Below are 23,314 nucleotides of genomic sequence, written 5' to 3' on the forward strand. Positions count from 1 at the left end.
GAATTACAGTGACATCTAGTGGTTGTTCTGTTTTAAAAATTAATTATTGAATGTCAAAAGGACATAGGAGCAAAACGAAGAGAAATATATTTTAAAAATTCCTCTTACTGAATAATCTATGAAAAGAATAATAAAGCAATTAATGAGATGAGTAACAACTTGCACAATTTCCTGAGGTGGTAATATGAAACCCAATAGGAGAGATTTTTTTTTTTCTGGTGGTACTGGGGTTCCTGGAAGCCCTTCTACCTCTGGGCTACACTCCAAGACCCATTTTATACTTTTTATTTGGAAACAGGGTCTCTTAAGCCAGCAAGGTTGGCTTTGAACCTGCGCGATCCTCCTGTCTCCGCCTCCCAAGCGCAGGGACAAGCGTGCGCCACCACGCCCAGCTCCAATAGGAGAGTCTATTTCATTCTGACAGAGTTCTAGATACTCAACGCAGCAAGGTCCAAAACCAGAGCACCAAACAGCTTTATACCAACAGTTAGATACACAAGTGCTCAAGATTTTCCAATTCATTATTTAAAAAACCATGTTATTCTAAACTAGCATTATAAAAGCTTGAAAATTTTTCAGATTAAATTTATACCAAGTATCATTTTGGAAGAATATAAGCATACATTTTGGGGAATTTATGTCCAAGAGTGGGACTGCTTTAACAAACTCTGAGAGAGAGATTTTCAAATTAGTTATATGAAATTATACTCCCACCAGCAAAGTAACAAGGCTTCTAGCCGGGCTTGTAATCTCAGCATTTGGGAGGCTGAGACAGGAGAATCCTGGTTCATGGCCAGCCTCAGCTACTTAGTGAGTCCCTCTACAACTCAGTGAGACCTTGTTTCAAAATAAAGAATAAAATAAATAGGGCTAGCGGTGTAGCTCGGAGATAGAATGCCCCTGGGTTCCATCCTCAGCACCACACAAAAAAACCAAAACCCAAACCCAAAACTTCTAATTTCACATCCTTCCCAACACAAGAATCCTAGCGCTGCTCACTTTAGCTATCCTAACAAGGTGTGACAGTAACTTACTGAGGTATAAATCTGTATTTCATTGATGACAAGGAGTTCTGAGCGCTGTTAGATGTGCTTGTTACCCTTTGAATACCTTAATGTGTAGGTTCTTGTTCAAGCTTTTTGATCATTTCTAAATGTATTGTCAGTTTTTCGGTATTATAACTACTTAAACGTTCAAGATTTGAGTCCTGTGTTGTGAGATGTATTGCAAATACCCCTTCCCAGCCTCTGTCTCCTACATCAGCCTCTTAATGTCACCTGTCTGCAAGTCAATCACTTGCTGTCAGTGACACGGCCACACAAAAGGTAATGCGGGCAGGGTCTCCGGTGCAGCGGCTGCAGCGGCCCCAGGCCCTCGGAGAGGCAGGCCTGGCATCCTCAGCGCAGCCTGCGGGTCCTGCGGGTCCTGCGGTGGCGGCGGCAGTTCTTGCAGGAGGCGCCTCTGCGCTGTTTGCATCTGCGGGGCTGGCACAGGTACAGGAGCAGCGGGCGCACGGCTGGAGGGTGCCTATTCGAGTACTGAGTACTGAGTGCCCCATGCTCGTTACTTTTCTTTTTTTAAACTGGGAATTTAACCCAGAAACATTCTTCCTCCAAGCTATATCCTTGGCCTTGTAAAATTTATTTTGAAACAATGAACCTTCTGTCTCAGCCTCTCAAGTACTCATGTTACTTTTATCTTTTGCCCCAGTCCTATTTTTTTTATACTTTTTTTTTTTTGGGGGGGGGTCTGGGGATAGAACCCAGAGGCATTTGACCTCTGAGCTACACCCTCTGCCCTATTTTTTATTCTTTATTTTGAAACAAGGTCTCACTAAGTTGGAGGGCCTCGCTAAGTAGCTGAGGCCGTCCGCGAACCACGATCCTCCAGTCTCCCAGCTTCCCGAATGCTGGGATTACAAGCGTGAATCAGCGTCTCACTAAATTGCAGGGGGCCTCACTAAGTAGCTGAAGCTGGCCTCAAATCGACATCCTCCTGACCCAGCCTCCCAAGTACTGGGATTACAAGCAGGCGCCACCATGCACGGCTCAGGTTACTTTTTTAACGGAGGAAAAAAGTATCTTGGCTATTACTTTTGTGTCCCATTTTACAAAGCTTGATTAAAGAATGTGAAGACACGCTGTTAATGTATATATGACTAACATGCGATCATTATAATTGTGAAATATGGTATGGTACTTCCACAAATCTGCACAGCAAGTACAGCTCTAGGAGGGCAACGAGCATTCCCACGGCCATCGTGGCTTCTAGCTTTGAGGCCTTCGAATTCCCTCTTCCACATTCTTATGTCATAGGTCGTTGTGATGTGCTGCAGAACACTAGACTCATCACTTCCATCTTCTTCTGTAGCTGAACCCTCCTGCCTTTCCCAGCATCTACCAAGTCATTATTCTATATTCACATCAAGTTTTTGACTTTTTTGCAGTACAGGGTCTTGAACCAAGGGGCATTCTACCTCCAAGCTACATCTCTAGCCTTATTTTTCATTCTTTATTTTGAAGCAAGGTCTCACTAAGTTGCAGAGGGCCTCACAAAGTTGCTGTGGGTGGATGCGAACCTGCGACCCTCCTGATAGCACAAACATGTGCCAGCACGTCGGGCTTCAGATAAATTTTTGAGCTTTTACACAGGAAAGGGAACACGCAGTATTTCCAAATAAAGTATAAAATAGGTCTTAAGCACTTTTCTACCCAAAGGTGGTAGAAAAGCACCGGGGTTCCACCCCCAGTACCACGTACACACACACACACACACACACACACACACACTCTTGAAGAGCGGGTTCCACCCCCAGTACCACGTACACACACACACACACACACACACACACACACACACACTCTTGAAGAGCTCACCCAACAAAGAATGTCCGGAATATATAGCAATCTCAAAAAAAAGAGACAAAAATCAAGTAATCACAGGCCATGATCTGAATACCATTTTCCAATAGAGGAATGGCCAAGAAATATGAGAAAATGGTCAGTATCATTAGTCCTCAGAAAAAGAAAAAACCCAGGTGAGATCCAATCTCATCCCAATTCGAATAGCTATTATCAAAAAGATAAAAATTAACAAAGGCTGAAGAGGATTTGGAGAAAAAGTATTTTCCTAGAAGCTTTACTGTTTTACATTTTTTTTTGTGTGGTACTGGGGATGGAACCCAGGGATCCTCTACCTCTGGGCTACACTCCCAGACCTATTTTATATTTTATTTGGAGACAGGGTCTCTTAAGCCAGCTGAGGCTGGCTTCGAACCTGAATGATCCTCCTGTCTCAGCCTCCCAAGCGCAGGGATTACAAGTGTGTGCCACCATGCCTGACTTACTGTTTTACATTTTACAATTTTTAACCACTTTCTATACTTAATATGAGATAAAGGGTCAAGGTATACTATTTATTTTACCGAAAGGAGGCCCAACAAATTGCACCCAGCTCCGTGTGTGAGTGCAGTGGACCTTGGGCCTTCGTTTCCCACTGCGGGGGGCGTTTGCTTTCCACTCCCCAACTTCTGCTCTTACACCTTCATTACAGCCTTTCTACTTGAGCTTATAACTAGTTTTTCTTTTTCTAGCTTCCTGAGATAAAACATGGTAAGGTCATGTTTGGCCTTCTTTTCCCACTAATATATGTTTTGAAAACTATAAATTTTCCTTCTGAGAAATTCTATAGCTGCCTTTTATAAGTTTTTATATGTTTCATTTTTATTGCTGTTCAACTCTAAATTGATTTTAGAATGTACTGCTTAATTTTATAAATGGTAGAAAAATTTTAGGTTATCTATGTTACTTTTAGTTTCATTCAGTCTTGAAATCTGTTCTGAATGACTTCAATCCTTTACAATTAATTAAGACTTGAAAAGGGTCTATCTTGGCAACTGCTGCATGTGTATTTCAGATAATATGGAATCTGGTAGTTTGGTATAGTGTCTACAGCTATACCAGTTAGGTCAGTTTGTTTAAAATTTAAATGTGCCATGACCTTACAGATTTTTAATCCCATTGTTCTATCATTTACTGAGAAAAGTTGTTTAAAATTTCCCCCTGTATTTTTTTTTCCCTCGCGGTACTGGGGATGGAGCCCAGAGGTTGCAAACATAAAAGATGTTCTAAATACCAATATTTTTCATAAATACTAAAACGGAAGGGTAAGATTTATAATACTACTAGTAGCAATTATTTGGAAAATTTCTCCCAGACTACTTAAAAATGGGTGGTTGTTCTTGACCTGACTACACAATTTAGGGGTGTGTGTGCTGGGAATTGAATCCAGGGGCATTCTACTTCCAAGCTACATCTCAGCCATTTTAATCTTTATTTTGAAACAGGGTCTCTCTAAGTTTCTGAGGGTCTCATTAAGTTAGTGAGACTGGCCTCAGATCTTCAGTCTTCCTATCTCAGTCTCCCAAGTACTGGGATTACAGGTGTTCACCACCATATCTGGTTGACTATAAAATGCTTAATGCCATGTTTCCATACCCCCCTTTTAGTGCATATGTCTATGAATGAGTTCATAACAGAAAGACTCAGAAAGCTTTACTTATTCAAATGTAGTAGCTTTACTTATTCAAAAGGGGTCATAGCTGAGCTGGGCTTAGTGGCGCCTGCTTCTAATCTCAGCATTCAGGAGGTGGAGGCCGGAGGATCGGGGTTCAGGACAGCCTGAACTACTTAGCGAGGTCCTTTGCAACTCAGTGAGACCCTGTTTCAAAAAGTAAAAAGACTTAAAAAAAAAAAAAAAAACAGGGCTGGGAGTGTAGCTCAGAGTAGAATGTCCCTTGGGTTCCATCCCTAGTACTGGGGGGGGGGAAGGTCATAGCTAAGGACAACTTCACAAGTAAATAGAGCAAAGACATTTATGTGGGGCTGAACAATTTTGTTCAAACCGATTTCACAATGCAACCAGAGACTATGAACTTTCTATAATGTCCCACATAATTTCAAATGCTGGATAAAATTTTAAAAAGAAACTAGTGGAGTGAGAAGACAAGATAATGTCTCGCCAATGAAAATTACTAATTATTATCTTAAGAAAATAATGTGGTTTTTCTGAAGAAAAATTAAAATTCTAAGCTAGCAGCTTCATTCAGTAAGATAAATTTAATTTTCAACACACTAGCAAAGACTATCCCTAACTTAGAAAAATATTCTTCTCTTTTCTAAGGACAATAGGTCATCAAAAGAAAAGCAGCAGCTAATCTTCCGAAGGATTAAGATGAAAAAAGTTAAGATACTTACTGATATAGTAAGAGTTTCATTCTTGTGGTCAAAATTCATTTTTCCACAATAGGCCCGCTGAGATAATAAGTTGTCAAAGTACAATTTGCATCGTAAAGTCAAACACCTTGAAATAAAGAAATGTGGCATATTAAAAAGAGGATGAAAGAGGATGAAGACGCAGCTAGGGTATGTTCAGCATGAGCTAAGCAAAGAGAAACAGGTCGAGATCCTGACAGTTGTTTTCCATTTAGTAAGGGAGTTAGGCGACTTCCTTTCTCTCTCTCTCTCTCTCTCTCTCTCTCTCTCTCTCTCTCTCCCTCCCTCCCTCCCTCCCTCCCTCCCTCCCTCCCTCTCTCTCCCTCTCTCTGTACTGTGGATTGAACCCAGGGGCATAAGGTCATTCTACTTCCAAGCTACACCTCAGCCCTATTTTATTATTTTGAAACAGGGTCTCACTAAATTGCAAAGAATCTCACAAGTCGCTGAGGTTGGCTGTGCATGAACCTGCAATCCTCCTGTCTCAGCCTCCCAAGTACTGGGATAACAAGCGTGAGCCACCATGTTCAGCTTTCTTCATGTTTTTTATATTCATTTGTGTTCCCACATTTTAACCATTTTAGTGTTATAATAAACATCCATGAAAAAGTGGTATCATCCCACACTTAATACACCCCAGGCAGTCCATACAAATGTATTAATCATGTGTCTAATTTATATAAGGCATTGTTACCTAATAGAACATAAATCTTGTCCTTAGAAGGATTAAACTCTAGAGGCATTAATATAAATGGAAAATATGCCTACTCAACTGCAAGTTTCTTCCTAACTCCGTAATTGCAAAAAAGTAAGGGCAATCATGTCTTAATCACTGTGAAATTATAATGCCTTTACAGTTCTTGGCACAACAAACTCCATCATTCCTCCCTTTTTTTTTATTTGGGATTGAACCTAGAGTTATTTTACCTCTTATCTACACCCGCAGTCCTATTTTATTTTGAAACAGGGTCTCACTAAGTTGCTGAGTCTGGCCTCACACTGTGATGCTCCTGCCTCAGCATTCCACGTTATGGGTTTACAGGTGCGTGCCACCACGCCCAGCTCCTCTCACTGCTTTACAGGAGAACTTTCTTCTTCAGTGCTTGGATTTACTTATCCCTTCCACTCAGTGGATTCATTTGTCTTTTATCCATACCATCCATCACTGACCTTACTTACTGCAGTTTTCAAATCATCCCAAATCCTGCCTCTGAGAACCACCTCACTGTCTCCTGGGTGCTCTTACCACCACTCCTCAGCCCCTCCTTTTCTTTAAAGCACTTCCTTTCGACAGATCAAAAGGCTCTTTCTTACTTTCTCTGCTCAGATCTGGAATCAACCATTTCTCCACAAATTCTTGGTTCTCCTTAGTGGGAAATGGTATGTAGAAAATAAAATAATGTCTGGATAGGTACCAGCTCTTCCCTAACGTCCTTACTCACCAAGGAACCGAAGGCTTACTTCTTCAGAGTAATTATGGGTTATGCTTTCCCCTTCTGTTTTTCTCAACTGTACTACCTTCCTGCACTAGAAAATACTGATAACTCGTTCTCTTTTCCTGCCACACTAACCACTGCGGCAGGTTGTCAGCATTCCCCGTTCACTCTTCTCTTCTCTCAGAAGAGGACTGGTATGTACTCTTCAATTGCTTCCATTCACCAGATGTCTAACAGCAACTATTATCATGAAGCAGCAAGGTTTTCCAGGGCAAAGAGGTAAACAATTTTAAAAACTTGGTCATTTTTATACTCTTCCTAAGACTGGGTAAATAATATAAAACACATCTGCAGCAAAGCACCCTTTAAAGGAGTAAGTCATAAGAGCTGCACTCTTACAACATTTTAAATGTCAAGTTCTGGGTAATGACAATGAAAGTTCTATTCCATCTGGAAAAGATGTATGTAGTGATAGAGATTCAGTTTACTCTTTTGACAAAACTAAAAACCTAGGCAAAATATACAAAACAAAAATTTTCAGACTTTGACTACCAGATAGCACAGACAGCTCTAGTAAAGTGATCTCAGAAAGTCTGGGAACAATGAGCTGAGCCCTATGAGTACCCCAAATACCACCCATCCAAAGGGTAAGGGCAGACACGTAGGTGGGGGCCAGCGTCTGTGTCTGAGGAGACAGAGCTAGGGCTATAGCGAGCAGAGTATAGAGAGAACAGCACAGAGGGAGAATTCCAGAGAACCTATTGGGGTTCGTTGGTCTTCAGCCTTGAGCTGACTACTATCAGTGTCTGTGTGTGAAGACATTATTGAGCCTGGAGGGGAAAAAAAGTACCCAAAAGCAGCAGAAGCACCCAGCAAACTCATGCAGGCAGAAGAGTTCATGTTCTCACTGGCTAGGGTGAAAATCTCTCATAATTCACAAGGTATTGGAGGCAAACTCAGAAGAGTACCACCTCAGAGGCAGGATAAAACGAACGTCCACCCAAGCAAAGGCTGCATTAATCCCACCTAATAAAGCTCTGAAGCCTCAAAAAACAGACACAAATTTATTTTATTCAAGTAATATGCCTATAAAATAGAAAACAATTTTGAATGTTCCTAACAAAAAGAAATGGTAAATGTTTGGGGTGACAAATATGCAAATTACCCTGATCTGATAAACACACATTGGACACATATACTGCAATGTCATGCTGTACCCAATAAGTGCATATAATACTACGTGTCAAGTAAAAATGAAAATGTGTTTTAAAAAACTGAAACATGTACTTTAAAGCTAACCTTTATTTTAACTAAGGAATACGGCTAAACACATGTCTCTTTAAAGCTGTGTCTATTATTTTCCCATATGTACCACACCTACATATATATCTATACGATCTTATACAAGACTATGGAATTATGGGTACAAAGACAATTAAAAGGCCTAAGGGAAGCACCAGGCGTGGTGGCACACACTTGTAATCCCTGTGCTTGGGAGGCAGAGACAGGAGGATTGCGCAGGTTTGAAGCCAGCCGTGCTGGCTTAAGAGACCCTGTTTCCACATTAAAAAAAAAAAGTACAAAAATAGGTCTGGGAGTGTAGCCTGGAAGTAGAAGGGTTTCCAGGAACCCCAATACCACACACACACACACAAAGGCCCAAGGGAAGACCACTTACTGGGGAAACGCCACCGGGGAAACCAGGGGCAGGTAGGACTGGGCTGCCCTGATCCAAGCACCACCCCTCCCTATCAGCTGTTTCTGGTTTACTGTCACCTGTGGTATTAGCTGGGTTAATCCATCCTTGAGTGTTTTTGCATCTTTGAGTACAACATCAGTATTCAATTTCCCTGAGCCTATATTCATTTACTCGGCCAAGATAAACCAAGTGTTCACGGTATTTTAGGTGAGGTTCATGGACTGAGGATACAGCAGAAAACAAAGCAGAACTCTGCGATCATGAAGCTACGCCACAGCAGCAGATGGCGGCAAGTCAACTGTGATGCGGCCTGAACAGGCACCACCGAACTCTAGGATGTGATGTCCAAAGGTGAAGCAGGCTGTGCAGAATCAGCGAGTTCTCATCCCAACGACACACTTAAGCAACGAAAGGCCCTCTAGGAGCTACAAGCAACAGCACCTATCAGAGTGACGAGACTGGACCAGACTGCTCCAAAGGCTCCTTCAAACCAAGATTCTCTGATTAAGTTACAGAACCTAGATCCTGCCATGTCAACCACTGCTGGCAGGTCTTCAGAATTCTCTGTTCACTCTTCTTTTTTCAATACTGATATGTAATTTTCATAAATAACAAGCAAGCATTGATGGTTCATATTGAATCATGTTGTTGTTGTTGTTGGTACTGGGGTTCCTGGAAACCCTTCTACCTCTGGGCTACACTCTCAGACACCTATTTTTTATATTTTTATTTGGAAACAGGGTCTCTTAAGCCAGCACGGCTGGCTTCAAACCTGTGGGATCCTCCTGTGTCCACTTCCCAAGCGCGGGGATTACAAGAATGTGCCACCACGCCCGGCATTGAAAAGCTCTTTTAACTAAATTATGTTACATATTAAGGATAATGTGAAGGCAAAGAAAACACAAATATGTAAAATATGTGGTAATATTTTTTAAGATACTTACCTTCTAAATTGTTGATATGTTTTGTATCTATGGGTCATTATTTCTTCTAGTAATTTAATAAATCTTTTTAAAGTTCTCACTTTATTATCCAAATCCAGGTAGGTTTCTCTTGCTTCCTGGTACTGCCTATTTTATGAATAAAATGTTAAGTGTCATTCACAACAAAAAGGAGTAACAACTCAATTATATTTGACTAGCAAGAACAGAGAGGGCAGGGAGTATGAAGTGCAAAGCAGTGGCTCATCCCATAGACGTCAAGGTCCAGCTACATCTCCAGAATGAGCTGGTGCTGTAGAATGAAAATGCTACACGGATGGGAGGTAACAAAATCCAAGCCATCGAGAACGCAGGGAGAGTACATGAGCAAGCACACATACTCAGAGGTGGCAGACCTTACGCAATATTAGCAAAAATGTACTTTTTTCAGCTCAAAGGGCAAGAGGGTCTACTGGAAGGTTTCCCTTAGGAGAAGGGGACCAAAAGAAAAAGGGAAAGAAAGGGAAGACATTAAAGAGAATGGGTACAATTCAAAACATTATATGTGTATGCATGAAAATATCATAGTCAAACCCACTAATTGATAAAATTAGTATTATAACAAAAAAGATCATTAGAAAAGTAGGGTCAGCCTTAAAACCTTCTATCCTAAACAAGATAAGGCCAAAGAGAAAAGGCATGGCTACTCAAAAGCACCACTGCAGAAGCAATACTGAGAGCCTCATACTGTAGCAAGGGAGTAGAGATCCTAAATACAAAGACAGCTTTGGCCCAACTCCCACACCTGTGCTTCTTGACCTTCAAACAATCAGTCCGGGAAGAGCAAAATAATTAAAAATAAGTGATGAAAAAGATTTAGTGAAGAAAATGTATTAGAACAATACTGTCACAGAGTAGGCAAAAACTATCATTAAAAATAATGAAATAAAAAGAAAACATGATATAAGCCCTACTGGGAAAACCTCAAAGCAGAAATATCTCAAAGAATAGACAAATACAAGTGATAACCATACCGTAGGAAAGAGTAAACAAGAACGTGGAGAACCCAATGGGGAAAGTAAGATTGGGCCGAGAAAGAAATAAAACACAAAGATGAAGACAAACTGCAAAGATGTAAAGGGACAGACAGAAACATGAAAAGCACGTTAAAGCACAGAAATAAGACAAAAATAAAAATGAAAAATTCTCAGATAAAACAGTTTGACAAAATGATAGCCGTTGAAGACAAAAATATTTTAAACTGCATGTAACTGAGGAGCTCCAAAAAAAGCAAGATACAAGAAAACATTTGAGAACTAAAAGCCTTAAATAATGCATATCAAAAAAAGAACAGTAAGGGTAGGAAAAAACCCACAAAATGGATCCTCGAGACAAGTTACACGACATTAAAGTACTTTCATGAACAAGCAGCTCAGGAAAATATGCCTGAGTTAAGGATTTTATATTAGGCTAAACTATCCATTCATAAAAAAGCTAGAGACAAATGAATACGAACTTTCAAAAACAGAAAATACTCCTAATATGCTATTCTTAAGGAAGAGAGCATATAAATTTTCAAATGGCTGCACGGCCATTTAGAAAAAGAAAAATCCATTATGCAAGAATAAACTCCAAATAGATAAAAAAAAATTTAATTGTAAAAAATAAACATATAGAAGTTATAAAAACAGGTGAATGACCTAGGTATCAGAAAAGGCCCAAAATAAAGATACAACAAAGTAATAACTGGACTAAAAAAAAAAATCTCCATAATTAAAAAAAACTCATCCTAACATTAAAAAATTCAAAGGAGAAATGATGATTAATAAAATATTAGCAATACATGGCTATTATCTCTTATCTATATGTTTTTAGAAATTAAAATTTAGAGTAAGAATTTTACAAGCTATAGAAAAATGGTCAGAATATATATAATTTAAGGTATAACATGTTTTTTAAATGTAAAAAACTTTTCAGTTAAATTCATAATGACAGGATATGATTAAACCTACATAAACATATATCTTAGTCATGAGACTAGAAAATTATTAATTCTTATCAGCTTACAAGTGAAAAAGACTTTTGTAACTGGTTCAAAAAATATTAACTGTACAGCTAGATGCAGTGATACATGCCTGTAACCCCAGTACTAGAAAAACTGAGAAAGAAGATTGCAGGTTCAAGACAAGCACACAGTAACTTAGAAAGACCCCGCTTCAAAATAAAAAATAAAACAGGCTAAGCAACGTAGCTCAGCAGGACAAAGCCCCTGGGTTCAATCTTTAGTACCACACACGGGGGGGGGGAAAATATATATATATATATATATAAAATATAGCTGTACAAACATATAAAATATATATGCACACAAAATATATATGCACACATATATACACAAAAATATTTGACAATATAAAATTTCTGCAGAGTAAAACAAAAATATTAACTATTAAAAAGCATAGGTGAAGAAAAATGTTTTTTGCCCACATCTCACATAGGAACAAAAGTCTTCTGAATACATGATGAACTGTTAGAAATTGGCAAAAATATAGTCACAGAAAATAAAGTACATAAAAAGCTCACAGATCACAGCCGGGCGTGGTGGCGCACGCTTGTAATCTCCGTGTTTGGGAGGTAGAGACAGGAAGATGGCACAGGGTTGAAGACAATCTTGCTGGCTTAAGAGACCCTGTTTCCAAATAAAAATATAAAGTAGGTCTGGGAGTGTAGCCCGGAGGTAGAAGGGTTTCCAGGAACCCTAGTACCACCAAAAAAGAAAAAGTTCACAGATCACAAGTTAAAGGGCAGCCTCAGCAACACAGCAAGACCTTGTTTCAAAATAAATAAAAGGAGCCAGGCACAATGGTACATATCTGCAATTCCAGTATTTGGAAGGCTGAGACAGAAGGATTGCAGGTTTGAGACCATTTTCAATAGCAAAATATGAAGCTGGGCATGGAGGCGCACGCTTGTAATCTCCGTGCTTGGGAGGCTGAGACAGGAGGATCGCACAGGTTCAAAGCCAGCCTCAGCTACTTAGTGAGGCTCTCAGCAACTTAGTGAGATCCTGTTTCCAAATAAAATATGAAATAGGTCTGGGAGTATAGCCTGGAGGTAAAAGCCCCTGCATTCCACCCGCAGTACCCCCACCAAAATAGGGCAGGGGGTGTGGCTCAGAGGTAGAATGTCCCTGGGTACCATCCCCAGTACTTAAAAAAAAAAAAAAAGAAAGAGATTAAAACTCAACTATCCATGAAAAAGAGTTGTTTAAGTACGGTGAGGTTATAAAAAAAAAAAAAAAGAAAAAGATCTACATACTGATATGGAAAGATTTCCAAACTACATCTTTAAAGAAAGTGATCTGTAAAACATGTTAGGCTACTTTGTGTACCTGCAAAGATGAAAAATAGCATACACTCACATTACCTTGCATCTATATACAGAAAATACCGAAAGCATATTTAATGAGAATAAATAAAAAAAAATAATGGGGATGATGAAAGTAGACGTGAAATGTGACCTTTTACATTGCTTGGCTTCACTTCAATTATGACCTTATCAATTAGATGTACTATTAAAATAATTTTAAATGTAAGGAGTTACCTATTTAACAAAATTTTTGTGGTATTTCTGCCCATTATTTTCCAGTTTTTGAAAATAAAATGAGATCACTCTTGTGTGCTCAGCCTTACTTTACACGAAACGTTCTTCATAGTATAATAGCTATAACTGTCTACTGTAATTTAACCATTCTCCAACAGCTGCATACTATTTCTAATTTTTCAGCTCTGTAAATAATGCTGTAATAAACATCTCAACACAAACCTTTTCTCCTTTTGGATTACATTTCAGGAACAAAAGTACTTAGCCAATTGAAGTTTCAACACATGTTTTGATATGTACTGTGTAAATGCTTTTCAGAGAGACTGTAATAGTAACTACTGTATGTTTCTACACACTCTACTTACCAAGGATATAGCATCCTTATAAGGTAAGTATTATAATCACACTCATTTTGCAGATGAGGATATTAAGGTTCAGGAAGATTAGATAAAACTAAGTAAAAAGCAGTATAACTGCAATTCAAATTGAGACACTCTTTCTTTAGAACCCATGCCCTAGTTATCTTAGACTTCATTACTATTATTTTTTTTATGCAGTATTTGGGATCAAACCCAGGGCCCTGAGCATGCCAGGCAAACACTGTTGCCACCGAGCTACCTTTCCAGCCCAGAACTTTCACTTTTGCCAATTTTCTTGTTTAGCTGAAACTTACAGCTATAAAAGGTATTTATATTAAAAAGTCATCCCATAATAATTCATAAAAAGATACTATTTTTACTAGCACATATTTAAAAGACTAGCTCAGCTGTATCATCTGCCACAGTAATACTTCACCCAAATTAAAGATTTACTTATAGCTGGGTGTGGTGGTGCACATTTGTAATCTCAAATATTTGAGAGGCTGAGACACGAAGATCTCAGGTTCATGGTCAGCCTCAGGTACTTACTGACCTTCCACAACTTAGTGAGAACCTGTTCGAAAATAAAGAATAAAAAATAGAGCTGGGGTTGTAGCTCGGAGGTAGCCTGCTCCTGGTTTCCATCTCCAGTACAGGGGAAAAAAGGAAAAGATTTATTCTTAGCATTTTTTCATGTCTTGACAGTATGTGTGAATAATATAACTACACAGAAAATCTACCAATGACTTACCTCATTATTTCTTCTCGATCTCCATGACTAGCATGTTCTGCCTGTATCTTCTGTCTTAATCGATTAATTTCTTTATCTAGAATTGATGCACATTTTTTTACTTCTATCCGCTCTGGGCAGATTTGTCTTGCTTGTGACATTTTTTCCTAAGAAAATACATATTTAGAAGCTTTATATAGATTTATTTGCAAGACATGGGTCTCATCATGCTGCTTGGCCAGGCTGAGCTTAAACTTGGAATCCTCTACTTCAGCCTCCTGAGTATAGGCTTACAGGCACAGGCCATTCCACCCCGCCATAGTGGCTTTACAACTCTTCTTTGGCATGATACTGACTATACTATAGGCACCACAATATAAAATTCTCAATGTATGTTTAAGATACATATTAATTACATTTAATATCAATGTTATTTATCTAAGTTTTACATAAAGGACACAGCCTACTCATAATAAATCTTCAAGAGAAAATTATATTACTTTGTACAGAGAAAATTATATTACTGTGTAAGTTCCCATAACTTCCTAGTAAACTAAATTTAAACTAGCAGTAATAAAAAGTCAGCACTGAAGGCAACGAGGTCACACTTTGCTTTCTGTTAGCTTTAGAGTGAACTCTGAATACCAGTCGGACTAAAAACACATAGATCTCCCTGTTTTTAAATTATAAAAAAGTGCAAAGCACTTATACATATGATATTTTATATTCACAAACTTCTATGAGTCTTAAATGAGGAATGGATTACAAAGTTTAATTAACTTTTCTAAAGATAAATTAAAGCAGTTGGGTATGGTGGCACACACCTGTAATACCAATACTAAGGGGGCAAGACAGGAGGATCATAAGTTCAAGGATAGCTTCAGTAAGTATGAGACTCTTAACAACCTAGCAAGATCCTGTTTTAAAAAGAAAGAAATCAACCAGGCATGGTGGCCTCTCTGCTTGTAATCCCAGCATTAGGGAGGCTGAGACAGGAGGATTGTGGTTCTCAGAGAGCCTCAGCTACTACTGAGGCCCTTTGCAACTCAGTGAGACCCTGTTTCAAAATAAAGAATAAAAATAGGGCTGAGGGTGTAGCTCAGAGGTAGAATGCCCCTGGGTTCTATCCCAGTACCGCAAAAAATTAAATAAATAAAAAATAAAAGGGGCTATGGAGTATAGGTCAAAACCTGGGTTTGATCCCTAGTACAAAAAAAAAAAAAAGATATATTAAAGCAAAATTGCATTAATCTCTTTCAGTTAGACAAGATTGGCTTCAACTTATTCTCTAAATACAAGGCTGCTGCTTAGCGGTTAACAAGTGTGGTTGGCAGGGTCTGACAATTCAGCCTAGCCCAGCCCGCACTCCAGCTAGGCAGAAGGCATGCTTTTGTCTAACACAGATAGCTATCTGCTGGCCAAGCCAGGTGTCTAAGGACAAGGGTGAGCCAGCTATTTCCCCAGTCACTCAAGACACCACATGGGACTGCTGGAATCTTGCCTAATTAAGTCCGCACACTGAGGGTCCCTAAGCCTCTTCTTGTCTTATTTACACTTGTCTGTTTTTCAAAGCATGTTACTAGTTAAAATTGATTTTAATAATCATGACTAAGGTTGTAAAAAAAATAACTGGAAAGAAAAAATGCTGGCTAAAAACCTCAAGCTCTTTTTCTTTCATGTCCAATTCCCGCTTCTTTTTATTTAACGTATCCAAGTGTTCTTTTTGTTTTTCTTCATAATGCCGCTTTCCTCGTTTTTGATTATCCACTTCAGAATCAGCAAGGTTCAATTCATCCTATTTGAACAAAGCAAAATAACCTATATTCAAAAGATATTTTTTAAAATTCTTTCCAATCCATGTACTGATTGAATTGAATTTGACAACTCAATGAAGCATGTAGATTATGCTGAAGGGGAAACTCTAGAGTTCATGGTCACAATGCATCTAAGCAGAAGTGAAGAGTTTTCCAAAATTAGGAAATTATATTATTTTAAAATTCTTATAAGTAGTTTCATATATTATGGTACTTTCAACTATATTTTTGTTTAAAAAAAAAAGGTAGTTTGGAAGGAATCCATGTAAGTCTTAAAAAACTGAAAGTGATATAAGTGCTGGATATGACAGTACCTTTTATTTATTTATCCCAAGACCTGTGTACAATACTGAACTTTATATGTACTATACCTGTTGATGAAGATTAATTTATAAATTAGGCACAAAATAGTAATAACTAATAATAAAGAGGAATAACTAAGAGTATACTAGAATAAATTATATGAATGTGGTCCTGTCTTTCTAGTCAACACAAGTAACTGCAGTTGGCTGTGGGTAAATGAAATCACAAAAAGTGAAACTGGGTAACAGGGACTAATTAATATAATTCTACAATTGTGTGAACTGCAAAAATCGAAACTGAAGTGGCAGTTGCCTAAAGACAAGGGGAAAAAAGTAGGAGAGAGAAATTTTAAAAGGAATACAAAACAAGGGGATGTTTCTTTTCTGATTCTGGAGATGATTTCACACATTTATAGATGTCAAAACTTATCAAATTGCACACATATATGAATATTTACTATTCATCAATTATCTCAATAAGAGTACTTGTAAAAAGGCTCCTGACATAAGAACTACCAAATCAAATTTTAATCAATTTGTTCATTTGTTTTTGAGCACAGCACTGGTCAAATATATATTTTGCTCTAATAATCACAGTTTTAAAGACAGAACGAGCTGGGCATGGTGGCCACGCTTATAATCCCAGCATTCGGGGGGCTGAGACCGGAGGATGGCGGTTCGCAGACAGCCTCAGCTACTGAATGAGGCCCTCTGCAACTCAATGAGACCCGGTTTCAAAACAAAGAATAAAAAAAGATGAAATAGGGCAGGGGGTGTAGCCTGGAAGTCGAATGCCCCTATGTTCCACCCCCAGACCCACAAAATAAATAAATAAATAAATAATGACAGAACAAAGACAAAGACAAACCAAACCAATATCCCAATATCATGAAAAACCAATATCATGAAAGAGTACTTAGATATTTAGAAAAGGGAAAATAATTCTACCCATATCAGAAATTGAGAGGCCCTCCTAATATTGCAGACCATTTTTCTTTGCAGGCTCAATGTGGGTTTCATTCCCTGTTCAAGAAATTTAATTAACAATAAAAGCATTGAATTTGCAAGTAAAACTCAATCTGTTCAAAGTGAAAAAATACTCCTTAGGCCAAAATTGACTACCTGTTTAAGCAGAGTACTCCACATTCACACCACCCCTCCAACACAAACGGAATCAAAGTCCTAATGGCAAAAACACTGTAGCTGGAAACGGCTAAAAGAGAGCCTAAAGAAGTAAGTTGTTTTACTCCCTAAAACCTCTTGGTCCTGCCGTTGCTGCCAGCTAGTGCATCATGCCAGGGAGAAGGAAAGGCCCCCTGGCTGGTTACATGCAGGTTTACTACAGAACCCACCTCCTACCTTTCAGTGTTTGCAGCCAAGGTAAAAGAGCTAAGACCAAGAACTCTCATTGCCTTCTGCCCACAGTTTCTGCTCTTGAACTTATTTATAGACTTCCAAGTCCAGGAAATGCTTTAGCCTAGAGGTCCCTAAAAGAACAGAATACAAGCTGGGGGTGTAGCTTAGTGGAAGAGCACCTGCCTAGCATGCATGAAGTTCTGGTTTGATCCCCAGCACCACAAAAAAATACAAAATTTTAAAAAACAAAAGAACAGAGTAAAGCTTAATTACTGTTCAGCATTAATTTAAATTTTTTTTCCTGAGATAATTGAAATGCTAATCTTTCCTTTTGCTATATTGTGTTGGCATATTTCATCATTTTACTTTCAAGTAACCCAGTTCAATTCTTTAACTATGTAATTTTTAAGTTGTATTTCATTTTCATTGTAGTTTCACTGTTAGGGAATTCCTGAGTCCTAAATTCTGCTTTCTATACTCTTGAAATTTTTAATATTTATCTCATTCCTTAAAGACTAATTACATATTATTTTTTATTCCAGGAATTTTGTCTTTTAGATTCTTATTTTCTTTAATAAATATTTTCTCATCTTTCTCAATATTACCTTTAATATTTTTGCCTTCTATTTTAAATATTTAAAGCATATATTCTTAATCACCTTATTTTCTCATTTTTCTATTCTTCTTGATCTAAAAAAAAAAGGGGTGGTAGAGGCAAGTAGAAATCCAGGGAGACAGGGGAGCTGCATCACCGCAGGGAAGAGCTGCTTCTGGGTGGTTCCTCCAGCTTCCTTCCATCTTCTCCCAAGCTCCCCACCCGATTCCCAAAGGCAGTAATACTGCCCCCTGCTGGGAGGGATGAGCCGTGAGGGGCAGTAGTAGTAGGCTCAGGTCCAACTGCAGGGCACTAAAATAAGAGGGTGGTAAAAGCCCCTTGAGGGGTGCTGGGCAATTTTTTCCTCAAAAGTGGGCGATAAGCCAGTGAGTTTGGCAAACTATGATCTAAACAGTTCTCTAAATTTTCAATGATGACAAGTAAAGTTCATATACTGCAAATTCTCTTAATCTTTTAAAATATCTAAACATGTTCTGATTCAAAGGCATGTCCCTGAAAATGAGTGCTATCATCAAGAGACTTCTCTTAAAATACATTTAACTCTTCTCTGTATCTTATGAAGTGAAATTTCACGTTCAAAAAGCAACTGACCTATTCGTGAAAGTGATGACAATAAGCTACCAAACTAAACTATTAAGCAAGATGATAAATTTACACAACGGTGTAGTTTTAATAATAATTTTATTTCACTAAATTTAGTTTCAAAAAACATCTACTGAAAATTAAGTCAACTTAATTCAGTCTGGAATATAACCAAAATATAATAATAAACAGGAGTTGTTAAGACTTTCCTTCAAGTTGACTTACAATAACGAATCTGTGACTTACTTAAGAAAGATGGGATGACAGAACAGGCAAGCAAAGAATCAGCATGGATAAACAAGATGTTCCTGTCTTTTGATCTTGGAAAAAAATGTATCGGAAAATAAAAACACAACTTTTAAAAGCCGTAATCCTTTGGGGGAGAGAAATCCAGTGGTTTATTCATTTTCTTAAACTCAAGAGCAGAAGTGTTTACTACTAGTTGAACTAATAATGAAAATTTGGTTCCTACCAGTTTAACATTCCATTAAATATGTTTAAATTTATATTTAACTAATAATTCTTTCAGAAGAATGTCCATGAATTCATTTTAAATATAAAATTAAGACAAAATACACACAAAACAGAATAACTGTGATGTGTACCTTAAGTGGGTCTGCTAGCTCCGACAACTGATTAATTTTCAATTTAATCGCATCATACTTGTTTTCTGCTTCTATTTTCAGACTTTTATGATATTCCATATTTTCTTTGTGTTGTTCCATATTTTTCTCAGCCATTTTCATTTTGATTTTATTTTCTTGAGCTTCATCTTCCTAATAACATTTAAAGAACATAGTTAATATACCTGTTATAAAAAAGAAAAACACAGTAAACAATTCTAAGAGAAACTATAGTCCAACACAAAAGAAAAACAGAATATTTTATACCCTTAAAAAGTAAATTAAGCCGGGTGTGGTGGCGCACACTTATAATCCCCGCGCTTGGGAGGCAGAGACAGGAGGATCGCACAGGTTCGAAGCCAGCTGTGCTGGCTTAAGACACCCTGTTTCCAAATATAAAAAAGTATAAAATAGGTCTGGGAGTGTAGCCCCGAAGTAGAAGGGCTTCCAGGAACCCCAGTACCACGAAAGAACAAAAAAAAAGTAAATTAAAAAGAAAATAAGTTCAAAAATAAGGGATGACAATTAGCAGACAAGTTAAACAACATTCTGCCCAAGATAATAATTAAAAGAAATTAACTTTTATTCTACTTACTCATTTTGTTTTTCAAAATATTCTTAGTGGTGCATAAAACTATATTGTCTTTGATAACTTAATTAATTATTGTTATGCAAAATAAAGACAGTCATGCCTTTATAAAATTTAGTCTATCAGTAAAAGGATGAAAAGCAGAAAAGTGGAAAGAACTCTACTAGTAAAAAACATACAATGCCCTCGAGAGTAAACCCTTATCAGCACAGAAAATTTTTTTGGTCTTGTTAACTGCTTATTCCTTAGTACTTAATATGCTGCCTGTTAGATGCTTGATAAATATGTGATAAATATACTCATTTTAACAAGACTAGAATTTTATCTCAGTGTTTATTAAATCAGATATGTTGGAGAGCTAAGATGAGCCATTATCTTAGAAAAAAGAAAGCAATGCAAAGAGACCAAGTATAAGTGACTAAAGATGGTGCTGACATCGCTGTCCACTTGGACTAATGCTGTTTAACTCCTCCAAAAGTACCTGTTTGGACACTATGCCTGATGGGCCACTATCTGAAGTCACAAATAAATTTTTATGTTTTATTTCATGTAGAAGATAAAATCAATTATGCTTATAAGTTATATAAACAAAACATTAAGAACTCTGAAGGCCAGGCAGTGTCTACTATATTTACATATAATGACAATCATCATAAAAAGTAGCTCTAATTAAAAGGATTTTTTTTTAAAAAAGCCTATATTTGATGTCTATTAACCTAAATGACGTTTTTATCATTTAAATATTACAATGAAATTGAAGAAAAGCATTTTACCAAGGTTGCAATATCTACAGACTGGTGTTCTTCAATATTCTCAAGTTCCCGAATTTCAGAAATACCTTTTCTGATTTTCATCTAAAAGAAGATATTTAGAGTTAATTATCATACAAATAAGTAAATAAATAAAAAACACCCTGGAAAAGATGCACTCACTCTTAAAGCGTTACTATGCTTTTTGAGTCAGAAAGATTCCATGATTAAAGAAGTGAGGATACTAGTATTAAGTGAACCAAAGGAGGTTAGAGGGAAATTCTGCTATAATCAATCACTCTTATTGCTAATCCATTCCCATGCAAAGAACATGTAAATAATCCATCCTATCAGCTAAAATGATGACACTGCTGAGTCTACAGAGAAAGTATTCCTCAAAATGCCCTACGTGTCCAGTGATTAGAGATCATTCAGACTCAGTGCTTCTCAGAGTAAGATCCAAGTGACCTTGGGGTCCCTAGACCATTTCAGGAAGTTCATGTCACGGAAACAGAAAGATATTATTCACCATCCCTACTATCATTTTCTCACATGTGTATAGTTTATAACTATATAATGTGTAATATCACAATGCACTGAATATAAAAATGAATAAAACTCAGAAAATTGTATTTATTTTTTGGTGGTACTAAGGGATGGAACCCAGGGGCCTTCTACCTCTGGGCTATACTCCCAGACCTATTTTATATTTTATTTGGAAACAGGGTCTCACTAGGTTGCTGAGAGCCTCACTAAGTAGCTGAGGCTGGCTTTGAACCTGTGCGATCTGCCTGTCTCAGCCTCTCAAGTGCGGGGATTACAAGTGTGTGCCACCATGCCTGGCTTCAGATGAATTTTATTAAGGCACACATTAGATTCAAAAATGTAAAAATGCAAATCTCACTAAATCTTTCTTGAGAAATCTTTTTTTCAGCAGGATGTGTTGGTGCACACTTATAATCCCAGCGCTTGGGATGTTGAGACAAGAGGATCATAGGTTCAAAGCCAGCCTCAGCAACTTAGCAAGGCCCTCAGCAAATTAGTGAGATCCTGTTTCAAACTAAAAATAAAAATGTGGCTCAAAGTGTAGCTCAGAGGTATAATGTCCCTGGGTTCAATCCTCAATATCAGATGCATACATACACAAATATAATAAATATATACATAGTTTTTCATATTACTTTTTAGTTAATAAATTTACTAAGATTTTTGATTTACATTTAATTTTTAGAAATGTAAATACTGGCCAAGCATGGTGGTACATGCCTGTAATACCAGCTACTCAGAAGGCTGAGGAGGGAGGATCACCAAGTATGAAGCCAGTCTGAAAAACATAAGGAGACCCATCTCAAAATGTAATAGTAAAAAAGGCCTGGGGATATATCTCAGTGGTAGACTGTTACTGGATTCCATCCCCAGTACTGGAAAAAAGTAAGTATTGGTAGATATTACCCACATTAATAAAAGCTCACTAAAGAGTGTAAAGAGGCTTCATGATAAAATGTTTGAAAACAACTGATTCAAGTGAATGAACTTCAAAACAGTAAGTTGAGAAAAGAAACTTTTTTTCTGTTGGCTTACCTTTAACTCTTTGTAATGTAGCTGGCACCTTTTAAGAAGTTCTTCATTGCGTTTAATATCCTTGTCCAGGGCAGACAAATGTTGCTGAAGATTTATCATCTGGGCCTTCTTATTTTCAACCTCATTCTCCAAGTCACTTGATAAAGACAGACAAAAAATACTCTAAGCCTATTTCTCAATATTATACACACTTTAGAGCTCTTTACAAAGAAAAGCTTTTTTTTATAATGTGCTTACAAAATTCTCCTTCCATTATTATAATTTCTAATTCTACCAAGTTATTAATAATATAAAAATCTACTACAGAAATTTCTTTTTTTGTTTTGGTGGTACTGGGGGTAGAACCCAGAGGCTTTCTACCTCCAGGATATACTCCCAGACCTTTTTTTATATTTTATTTGGAAACAGGAAGTTGCTGAAAGCCTCACTAAGTAGCTGAGGCTGGCTTCAAACCCGTGCGATCCTCCTGTCTCAGCCTCCCAAGCGCAGGGATTAAAAGCGTGTGTCACCATGCCCGGTTTATTACAGAAATTTCAAAAATACCTTCTAAGCTGGAGTTAAGTGCTACTTATTTCCTTAACAAGTCTTTACAATATAACTCCCATGTGCCATGCATTGTGCACAGTGATAGCTAGAGTAGGGAAGAGAACTAAGACACAATTCCTCAGAGAGAAGAAAACCAGGGAATATACCATCACACCACAACCTATGCAAAGTGAGTCTGGGGGAAGAGACAACTGAATTGCACTCCTTAAAGTTTTCATCACCTAGACCAACTAGAGAAGAGGATGAAAAGAAATAGACAAAGGTGGCATGGTAAAAGCAAACTTAACCAATTACTCAACATTTTCTCTTGTTGAAAAAAATGCCAAGAATGTCGGGCGTGGTGGTGCACACTAGTAGTCCCAGTGCTTGGGAGGGCAGTAAGAGACCCTGTTTCCAAATAAAAATACAAAAATAGGTCTGGGAGTGTAGCCCGTGTACCAGTATTGGGAATGGCCTAGGAAGATTTGAGAAAGCTCTGATTATTAATATATTTCAAAAATAATTGTATCAAAATGGCGGCAGACCTGGAGAGAGAA

At 37.7% G+C, this 23,314-nt stretch overlaps 1 protein-coding gene across 1 annotated transcript in view; it reads right to left on the bottom strand.

Annotated features, from left to right (window-relative positions):
• The window catches only part of SMC6 (structural maintenance of chromosomes 6), a gene marked incomplete at its 3' end in the record, with an annotated part of 56,190 nt that overhangs the window by 5,048 nt on the left and 27,828 nt on the right, over positions 1-23,314 (bottom strand). The window contains exons 17-23 of the mRNA XM_080711102.1: positions 22,233-22,368; positions 20,676-20,756; positions 19,296-19,466; positions 15,678-15,815; positions 14,042-14,187; positions 9,353-9,478; positions 5,256-5,361 (exon numbers count right to left, since the gene is read on the bottom strand). Coding sequence (XP_080567228.1) covers positions 5,256-5,361; positions 9,353-9,478; positions 14,042-14,187; positions 15,678-15,815; positions 19,296-19,466; positions 20,676-20,756; positions 22,233-22,368 — 904 coding nt within the window. The remainder of the gene's footprint in view (positions 1-5,255; positions 5,362-9,352; positions 9,479-14,041; positions 14,188-15,677; positions 15,816-19,295; positions 19,467-20,675; positions 20,757-22,232; positions 22,369-23,314) is intronic.

The sequence above is a fragment of the Muscardinus avellanarius genome, assembly GCF_963383645.1.
Source record: "Muscardinus avellanarius genome assembly, chromosome: 15".
NCBI lineage: Eukaryota > Metazoa > Chordata > Mammalia > Rodentia > Gliridae > Muscardinus > Muscardinus avellanarius.